The sequence below is a fragment of the Lytechinus pictus genome, chromosome 1 (genome assembly GCF_037042905.1).
Source record: "Lytechinus pictus isolate F3 Inbred chromosome 1, Lp3.0, whole genome shotgun sequence".
NCBI classification, from domain to species: Eukaryota; Metazoa; Echinodermata; class Echinoidea; order Temnopleuroida; family Toxopneustidae; genus Lytechinus; species Lytechinus pictus.
The window spans coordinates 38,469,431-38,480,644 of NC_087245.1; the positions used below are offsets into that span (position 1 = coordinate 38,469,431).

General features: G+C 36.3%; 1 protein-coding gene across 1 annotated transcript; it reads right to left on the reverse strand.

Annotated features, from left to right (window-relative positions):
- Positions 1-175: 175 nt before the first annotated feature.
- LOC129284232 (peptidyl-prolyl cis-trans isomerase FKBP10-like) lies at positions 176-6,622 on the reverse strand. The gene is made up of 3 exons (XM_054919665.2): positions 6,564-6,622; positions 5,268-5,386; positions 176-4,864 (listed from the first exon to the last, which is right to left on the reverse strand). Exons 2-3 carry the CDS (start codon positions 5,333-5,335, stop codon positions 4,378-4,380), a joined length of 555 nt encoding a protein of 184 aa, XP_054775640.2. The 5' UTR covers positions 5,336-5,386; positions 6,564-6,622; the 3' UTR covers positions 176-4,377.
- Between the last annotated feature and the right edge of the window lie 4,592 nt (positions 6,623-11,214).

Sequence of the window (11,214 nt, forward strand, 5' to 3'; positions counted from 1 at the left end):
TGGTTCATATTAATAGTAACCAATCACGTTGCAGAACTGATAAACGGTACAAAGTTCATTCTACAAGCACGTCATTCAGGACTGGTGTGCAGGAGGTGAATTCCATGAGGGGTGAATTGCCATGTTCCAGATGTTGACATCCATTTTAAAAAAAAGACTTATTGTATCATAACCATTGTTGTGACATTGATTTATTTCATTTACCATTAACATAATAGTAGGAATATACATGAACATGTAAACGGTATTGGGCTTGACTTCATTCATCAAAATCGTTAAACGATAACAAATAAAATCAATCTATAAGCCATACAGTCTTAGCGACTGTATATACAGTCTTAGCGACTGTATACTGAATCTTATTTAAAACTCAATCGTATCATTGGTAACCCAATAATTTTTTTTTCACTTCTGTATGCGATATTGATGGCCTTAAAATAATTGTTATTAAGTAATCTTGAGTCACGAGTCTGGAGCGTCACCGAACAATATGAGCGCGACCTCTAAATAATTATAATGATTTATTATCATTAAGTTGGTAGAATCTCGAAAAGGATTGTTCAAATTAACCAGTCTGTTTGGTGAATTTGTCTCCGACAGAAAAAAAGGCCAAAATCAACCTAAAATCAGATTGCTTTCTATGTTGTTGGTATTATCATTATTACATCGAACAATATAGCTTCATTCTTTTTATTGTAGACAGGTTAACTATCCCACATTGCACTATGTATAAAGAGAAAGAGCGCCACTTCACGTTGTAGGGCAGCGCCAATGAGAATCGCACTTCTGTTTACAACTAGAGTATATAGATATAACCAAGGGTGGTTATACAGGGGAGGGGCAGGGGGGACCGCACCTATGTTTCCTCAAGTAATAACAAAAAACAATAAGGTGAGGAAAGGAAAAGGGGGAAAAAGACCCCCTTTCTCACTTTCAAGGGAGAGATGGAATACAGGAATGATAGAGAAAGGCGTCTATTTACTTAATATTATCTCTACAATACACCTATTTCTGCGCCCCTCTATACACAAAGTACCCTGATCTCACCCTTGGTTTTAATCAAGACCCCCCCCCCCCCCATGCAGTCATCTTTGTCACAACAATGCGTCTTTTGACATGTAAGGACGGAAACCACCTATATCAGCCAAATCAATAAAAAGATGTTAACCAGCTGTATTATAAAATTTTCATCAATATTGTCAACAAGTTGATAGGCCTAAATACAACCACAGGTGCAGCATCGTATGGGAGTTGGAGGGTACCGCCCGTATGATTTTTTTTCAAGTATTGAAAAATAGAGAAAATGAGGCCTTAAACTAGGGGCAGCAACACAGAGAAAATGGAGGGTACTTGCCGGTATGATTTTTTAAGTAATGAAAAAGGGGGATAAAATGGAAGAATAACAGAAAGAATAGTAACAAAAAAAGAGGTCTGTGCCTTATAACTAGCAAATCAATTTAATATTATAATTCTATTGAGCAAAATATAAATTATGACGTAATCATTCTGTCGTCTTGCCCCCCCCCAAAAAAAAAAAATATCCTGGCGCTGCCCCTACTTGCAATGGAAATATCACTGGTTATCTTCACAAACAACACACACTACCAACATCTACAAAATGTCAATTCATTACGAAGATAGAAAACATTTCATATTCAAAACTTTTATACACCTGTATACACCAATAAGAATCCCAACTTTAAATTTCAAAAGTATAAAAGCACAAATTCACCTCCCAAACGTTTTATTTCACATTTAGCGTAGTTATATACAGTAGAGGCAATTAGTTTGCGCACTATCCTCAAAGTTACCGCAAAGAACCCCAATCTATAATATAAACGTGATTAATATTAATGCATTACAACCACAGCTGAATCGCATTTGATAAATCACATTTGAAAAAAAATCATTGAAACTCCTTTATTTATTTACAACGCTATGGTACACAGCGATCCATAATTTAGAGGTAGTACACCGTGTTGGAAATTGAAAATTTATTCTGAGAATGTTTTGTTTTCCATTTCAAATAATTCCTCTAATTAAAAGCTAATTTCGAATTCGTAAAATGTCGATAATAACAAACAATGAATCGAAATTTACGCAAACCTCAATGGCCCGTATTCTGATAGCAGGTTTATCTTAAACTCAGCTTTAAGGTTGTGGTTTAAGTATGGATAGCCAATTGTTACATAAATCACTAACAGTATAGAGGTATCATACTTCAGCTCACTTGGCTCTCAAATCATTCATGATCGTCTAGGAAGTATAAATAGATGATTGTCTTCACCATCGATGAATCAGGAAAGAGCACAGTAAACACAAGAAACATACAACTTAATAAAAATTATGATACTTTTGGCTTCCCATACTTAAACTACAACTTTAAACCTGAGTTTAAGTTAAACCTGACTTCAGAATACGGGCCAATAAGTTCAAACTGCCAAACTGAAACACCCGTGTTTTTCAACACATCAAAACCAAGGAAAGCTGTGAGATGTCAATGATAAAACACCTCTCTGATATTTGTCAGGTTCTTCTCACAAAACACCAATCAACGCCCCGAATGCGTTTCTCAATAAACTTGCAAAAATGTCTTCCTTTTCCAACACCGTGCAATACCCAACGAATAAGAATTATCATGATTATTGTCTCTAAGCTTCGACTCCCTATTATATCAAGGTGAGAAAAACACAGTCAAAGCAAAAACTTATTAACACTTTACAAGTATCTTTTGATAATCATATGAGAAAACCCTTGCAAGGTGATGTAAGTGTTTTTTTTTTGAGGGGGGGGGGGGGCGTTTAGGAGCAATTTCAATTTATTTAAAATTCCAGTAATAAAATCACCTTTTCACACTTATTGAATAGAAATGTTCGGCAAATATTACATTACCTTTAAGGGTTTGTTTTGATAAGAAATAAACCAAAATTCACACTCAAGTATAAATACACCACTATCCCATTAAAACCTATTATGACACACATCCACAAAATCCACTTCACGCGTGCACACACACACACACACAAGCCCTCACTCCACACCACACACACACACACACACACACACACACACGCACGCACGCACGTACATTCGTTGCAATTTTTTGTCTTAGTCCTATCTGAACCTGTCACAGCTCTACGGAATAATGAAACAAATGTTTAACGAACCCTAATATCTCAGTCAGATTTGCTCTACGGCGGCGGCTGTACGGAGAGTCGAAAACAGCCGTTTTATTCATTTTTCTTCAAACCACCTAAATGAAGCTATACAAAAAATGTTAAAACGCCTGTTTTCGACTCGCCATGCGGCTGCCGTAGAGCAACCGTGACTGAGGTATTAGAATGCTCGTCACACCAGCGAATCCAATTTCAATCCGATCGATAATAACCCATTCGAAATAATTTAGTTAAGCTTTCACATGTGTCAATGGTTTCGTTGGACTGGCTGTATAACGTTAAAAAAATGTCCACGCTGATGCTCTCTCTGTTGGTAAAAAAGGAAAAAGAAATGTCCGCTTGAATGTCTAATGCTTTACGACGACACTATGGCACAAGAATGAAGTTGAGTTGAAATTGCACTTGCCAGAAAGCGAATTGAATTGGAAAAAAAACTCTCCGGTCAGATTTAACTCGAAAATCATCCGTTGGGGGGGGGAACTCCTTTTCCAATGGCGAGTTGAATAATGACGGAATTATGTCCGGGAATAAGGTCCGATGTTACCATCTCCGCATCAGATCTGCTCCTTTCGGGGTCACATCAGGCGATGTTTCATGAAAGTTGTCAGCACTGATTAAATTGTTAACGCTGACAGTTTCAGTAAAATCCTTGGTGTTGATTGGCTCAGAAGCATTGCCCTCTGAGACTGTTCCAATTGTCACTGTCTTATAAGTGCTTACAACTTTCATGAGTCCCAAGACCTCATTCCGGGCCAGAGTGTGGCCTCAACCGATTAATAAAATATAATGTTTAGAGCCATATAGGATACCGATCCGACCCCGTGATCAATATAAGACTGGCTTGCTATACTGACTTATCAACCCAAAAACAACGACATATGCGATGCTGTTCACATTCAGAAGTAGACATAAAGTCGAACGAAAAGATATTGAGCACAGACAAAAAAATCTGTATATAAAAAATCAAAAGGTCAAGGGAAATATCAGAAGAAAGCATCATCAAGAGCAAATTGTCCATCAGGTATACACAGGTTCATACAGCCTCTTAAGCAAAACACGCACACATCTTCAGGAAACGGTGCCCTGAGGCAGTGCTGGACTAGGATGCAGAGTACGAAAATGTACTGGACCTTCATCCTGGATATAAGCCCTGGATTTAATCATGGACCTTGAAGGTTAGCGGGAACTCATGGATGTTTTTTCAGAGGGTGTTGACTATATCATTAGGTTCATGGTCCCTGACCTTGTAGAACTTGACCCGGCCATGGGGAAAGTATATCTTGTACAGGTAATAGGCATCGACGATGAGGAGGATGATGAGGACGGGAATAGCCAGGAACTGCACGTACCACCAGAAGGATCGTCCACGATGAGGGCGCCTTCGGACGTGGTCATTCCGGTCGCGAGAACCACCACCGTCGCCTTTCCCGTGGTTGTTATCGATGACGTTGTTATTGGTGTCATCGCCGGTGTCGAAGTCGTCTATCTCATTGGAGTCTGTGACGAACTCCGTCGTGTTCTCGTAAGTGACCTCGTGAACGTAATCCGTTTCTGTTTCTGTTGGTTCCGGTTTGAAGATGTCGAGTACCCCGACGAGGAAGATGATGTCCGTCTTAGGCGGGATGACACCCCCAGCACCGGCGTCACCGTACCCGAGACGATAAGGAACAAAAATTCGTCGTGTTTGTCTGCAAATCAAGCACCAGAATAATTGGTCAGTCTCGTATTACAAATTTGTCATAGGCTTATATTATATTTGATGGGAGAAAAAAATGATGATACAAATAATAATGAAAAACTAAAGATAATAATGGAGATAGCGATGATGATGTTCCTACGACTACTACTAATATTAATATTAATAATGATATGATTGTTACTATTATTTGTAATAATGACCATAACAATAATGATAATAATAATAATGACAATAATAATAATCATATTGATGATAATTACAGCCGCACCGCCCGTGAATTGACTAACCAATCACAGTAAGAAATAAATATTATCTTTTTCATGATCTTCGTTTATGCGTCTTAAAATTCCCAAGAACCCCAATTCCCCATGATCTTGTAATCAGATTCTTACCCGATACAGGCGCCGAACAATCCGAGGTTGAATCCCTGGATCAGAGAAGGACCTAGGGTCAGATTCATCGAGGTACCGGGTCTGGTTGCATCAAACGAAACGCCATCTTCAAAGGTACCCTAAAATCATACAGAATAAAGTGACAATGACATTTTAGCGAGTTTTCGCCGCAATTACGACGGAGGTGGATTCTACAACAAAGTAAATCTATTGAAAACGCTTGTCAAATCACAATGCAAAGCTGAAAGGTCTTCGTCGAAAATTGATGATTTGGAGCAGCAGTTTCGTCCGACATTACGGAGCTGACGAAAAATTGAAAATATGTCGTTTGTCCAGAGTCACGGACGACACTGCAGTTTTGATTTACCGATTTTCGACAAAGTCTGCTTTGTCAGGAAGGGCGTTTGACAGTATATTTTCAACTTTCCGGAAAGCGTCTGCCTAGTGGTTGGGAAACTCCGTAATAGTAGCACCTTTAGCTTCGATTAAGCTTTCTGTAAGTAAGATATACACACTTAAAATGTTGGGCAATATTCTGTCCACTGTGTTGGGTAATGTATGTTGGAAAATAACATGTATATATTCTGGGCAATTGTTATCCAATTGAGCAAATTTATTACCCAATTATTAGTTTTTATTACCCAATTTGGCAGATTTTAACCAATACTGTGTGGACAGTATGTTGCCCAGGGTTGGTTAAAAGTTGGGCATTTTTTGCCCAACAATGTTAAGAGTGTAGGCAAGCATCGCGTAGGTCTCATTAAAAATATCCTGAACTTTGATCGATGTCATACTTTTAGTATTTAATATTGTTTGTATTGATATATTGATGAAAAACACCAAGCAAAAAATGAATAAATTCTTACAGACACTTTAAAGGGGAAAACATCTGAAAAATCATGATCTCCTGGAGCGAATAATTAAACGCATGTTAGTGTACGGGATGAAATTATTTACGGTACCTTTGTTTCACTTTTTAAAGCACTAGGTAATGATTTCAGGAGCGATTTTTTTTTTCTGGGTTTCAATTTTATAACACATGACAGACACAGGTGACAATTTGGACCTTGCAGCTCAGATTTTTAAAAGGGAAATCAATATTAAACTATGCATTTAATTCCAAGCGCCTGGCTAAAAGAAGACATTGGTGAATAACCAAATTCAGAGAAAAACTAATTGAAAAAAATATATAACAAATGTGCGGTTACATTTTGTTTTAAATCATACTGAGGTTGAAACAAAAACATTGATATTTAATCTGCCCCAAAACCCAATAGTACTTCTTTGTGTGCTTACGTTGTATGTGAGAAGTATTGTGTCGCCCTCTTCTGCTCGCTGTGTACAATTGATGACGTCAACCTGTAATGGAGAAGGGATAAGTTGCACTCCGAATTAATAAAAATTAAATTATTCTGTCCTTGGGTTCTCCACCTCATTTATACTCATTTGCCATCATTTTCTACAAAGCCAGCAAACTGAGAATTTCAATACATCGCAACTGATATTGGGAGGGACTTTGTGAGAGGGTTAGACAGTCCCGCTCACGCATGTGTGTGGGTGTGTGTGTGAGTGAATGTGTGTGTAACTGAATTGTTATAGAAGTATATCAGTTACATATGATACGCTCTTTTGTTTTAAATGATAGTTTATTTCTTCCTCTTGATTCATGAAAACTATTGCAATAGATAATACACACCTGAAAAAAAAAAGCAATTACGCACAGACACGCATGCACCCAAATACACCCTTTTGTATTTTTAAACACACGCACACGTTGGTTTCAACATTGCATATGACATTATCATTGATGAAAGATGAAAGAGCAATGTAGACAAAATGCCCTGTTCAGCTAGGCCATGTCTGCAATCGAACCCAAGACTTCCATGGTAGAGTCGTGCGCCTTAGACCACTTGGCCACGGCGCTCCGAGGCCGGCCCCACACACTTACAGCCTGTCTCCCTCCCTCACACCCACCTTCACAAGTTCACACACATGTGATGGGAGCGTTCCGTTTGAGAATGATTTGCGATCGAAATTAATGCGCCTCCAAAAATCAAACGCTTCTTGTTTTTCAACCAATGAGGTACGCGTATACACAGGTAAAACCTTGTTTAAAATGTCATACAACGCTGTTTACTATTCAATTTCAATTTTAATTTATTTCACTCAAAATTAAAAACAATTACAATGTAAAAGTATATATTACAATAAAATAGAATGTGGAGACAGCTTGGAAGAACATTGAAGTCTTATGAAATGCTGCCACCAATGATACAAACAATTAAAACCAAGTAATACTATATGAAACGTACAGTACCCGTTTTGATGGTTTAAACAAGTGCTTAAAACCTTCAACAACATTATTTAAGTCTCAATAGATTAAGTATGGTTTTTAAGCTTTTAAACAATTACTGTTACTGTAAGTTTCATAGCGTTTTTTAATCCTCAAACACCGTTTTTACTGTATTTAACGTTCAATAAAGCCACCATCAGGCCATAAAATCTATCACGTTTTCTTTATCTTTAATGCTACACTGTTAAAAAAAACCTGATTTTACAGGGGAAAAGGAAGATTTTAGCAGAAAACAATAACAGAATCATTCTGTAATTTCATAAAACAGGATTTTTTTCTGCAATTTAACAGAACAGGCCTGTTTAAAAAGGGGAAAAGGGTGTTTTATTTAAGGAAATTTGTGAGGTTCCATACACCAAATACCAATTTCCTGTAATTTTACATGATGTAATGTAAGATTACGCAATCTGGTAAGATTACAGGTGTTCTCGAGACTCTGCGGCAGGAACTTCTTTTATTTTAAGGATAAATTTTCTAACAGTGTATGCAAATATATCAATCGTATAAGTATAACATATCTGTATCATTAAAGGTACTTCATTCACTATTTTAACACAAAAAGGGGTTTGATTTGATTTGATTTATTGATTTCCGTTTCACAACATAAGCATGATAAGTATAACAAAACAAGGTCGAAAATAATGCAAGACGTAATAAAATATACATAACATAATCTTAGATTTAAGGAACACAATTCAATAAATAAAATTACCTTGTATGACAATTGTATTTTAAAGTAAAACGGAGGGTCTTGCCGAAAAAAGCAAAGCTTGTACAAAAGGCAAGCCCCTAAATAAACTTAGTTACATTACAAAAAAAATAGCATTAGGGAGAGAGGGGGAATGTGAGGGGGAGAAGAGGGGAGGGACAGAGAAGTGCAGGGTACATAACATAGAAAGAAAGCGGGCAGCAGGAGCAGGTACTTTGGCTAGTTGCAATTTTAAGAAGAAAACAGTAATAACAAATAATATTCAGTTATTCAGCATGATCTGCTTGCAACGAGTATTGCAATATTAACATTTTTTTCAGTTTGCGTTTAAAAATATTTATATTAGGGGATTCTTTAAAATCTTGAGGCAGAGAGTTCCAGTAGGCAGGCCCGGAAAAGACAAATGAATTCTTTGCAAATAGAGTTCTTGTTAATGGGAGATGATAATATTGTCGTTGCCTTGTTGGGTAACAGTGTACGGATGCATTTTTATGGAACATATTTGAGAAAATAGTGGGGAGATCGTCCTTGCTTAATTTGAACATAAATTGACTTAGTTCGAAGAGATATATGTCACTTACTTTGAGGATGTTATTTTCAAAAAATAAGATATCAGTATGTGATCTAAAGTGTGTTTGAAAAATTATTCTTAGAGCTTTTTTCTGGAGAAGTAATATTCTATTTAGTTGTGTTTGTATTGCACATCCCCAGGCAATTATTCCGTAATTTATATATGGTAGAATAAGTGTGTAGTATAGTGTTAACAAAGTTCGAGAAGGGAGAAAATGTTTGAGTTTATTAATAATTCCAATATTTCTAGAAATTGTTTTACATGTACTATCGATATGAGGCTTCCAGGATAATTTGTTGTCGATAAGGACACCCAAGAATCTGGTAGTGGAAACATTATTAAGAACGAAATTATCAAAGAAAATACTGTCTGGTAGAGTATTGATTTTATTACTAAAAAGCATGTAGTTTGTTTTCTGGTGATTAAGCAAAAGTTTGTTGGCCTTGATCCAATCTGTAACATTTGTTAGTTCAGAATTTATGATTCTAACGAGTTGGTTAATATCATCATGGGAAAAGAAAATATTGGAGTCGTCAGCAAAAAGTATAAATGAAAGTAAATCTGATGTATTTTTTATATCATTGATATAAGTAATAAAAAGAAGTGGGCCTAGTAGGCTACCCTGGGGGACACCGCAAGTAATTGGAAGAGTAGATGAAATGTTATTATTTACTGATACAAATTGGGTCCTATCAGTGAGGTAGCTCCTGAACCACTCCAAGGCCTTCCCTCTAACTCCATAATGACGTAGTTTATGAAGAAGAATTTCATGGTTTATAGTGTCGAAGGCCTTGGAGAAGTCCAGGAAAATACCGACAGTATGACAACTATTATCGATGGAAGTGGTGACTTTATTAATAAATGATAAAATTGCATGGGAAGTACTATGGTTTTCACGGAATCCAAATTGGAAGTTTGAAAAAATTTTGTGTAATTTGAAAAAAGCACTTGTTCTGGTATGGACAAGTTTTTCTAGAATTTTAGAAAGTGAGGTTAGTAAGGATATCGGACGATAGTTGGAAACGAGTTGGCTATCACCCTTTTTGAACAGTGGGATGACTTTGGAGATTTTCATGTTATTGGGGACCCGTCCAGTGCTAAGAGATGTGTTAAAGATATGTACTAATGGGTCAACGATGGCTGCAATAATTTTTTTTAGTAGAAAGTTAGGTATACCATCGTACCCCGGGCTTTTCTTATTCTGTAGATTGCTAACTATATTTAATATTTCCATCGAATTAGTAGGATTAAAAAACATGGAATTGGGGTTAGGGTCGTCGAGGAAATCGGAAAAAGATTTGTTAGTTCGAGGAATATTTTTAGCCAAGTTGTTGCCAACATTTGAAAAATACGAATTGAACTCTCTTGTGATTATATCAGTGTCGTCTGTGATAGTATTGTTTGATTTTATTTTTGTGATTGTAGAGCTTTTTTTCTTTTTGTTCAGTACATTATTGATAATCTTCCATGTATTTTTCATATCATTTTTGTAGATGTTTAATTTAGAAGTGTAGTATTCCCTTTTGGCAATACGTAATAATGTGGTAAGGGTGTTTTTATAACAAGTGTACTTAGAGCGAGAGTTTTTGCTTGGTTTAGAGATATATTTGTAATAAAGGTTATTTTTACGGTTAATAGATCGTAAGAGAGATTTAGTAATCCAGGGATGTATTGGGATCTTTTTATAATTTGATTTTCGGTTGGTAATAAGAGGAACATGGGTATCTAAAGAAGACGTTAATTTGGTTATAAAAGAATCGTAAGCTACATCAACGTCTGTGGAGTCAAAAATGGTCGACCAGTCTGTATTGTCTAAATCATTAATTAAATGGGAAATGCTATCATCGGTGAATCGGGTTATAGTGGGAGAATCTATAATATTTCACTTACTCTGTCAAATTTTACGTTCCAGATAAAATACAGCTGAAGTATACAATTTGTATTATGTCATGAATATAAACGAATCTAATAATTTCGATAAGACCAATTTGCACATCTTATGTTCAAGTTGTGACATGAAAAGTTCATCTGCATGAATGTATTTTCTCAATAAATTACAAATCACGAATGTTTCACAGAGATAATACAATATTTTGAAAATTCAGTAGCTTCTATTAGACTTTGATCGAAATTTCACTTGGCGGGCTTTTAAACCTTACTTTATTTATCCAAATCATATGATCATTAAGTGCACCTTTAAAATGAAAGGCAAATTTAATTTCAAACATAACATAGTTCAGGCAATATTTTTCACCAAAAAAACGGCGAGGGGGAGAAGGGCCCCCCCCCCCCAAAAAAAAAAAAAAAAAAAAAA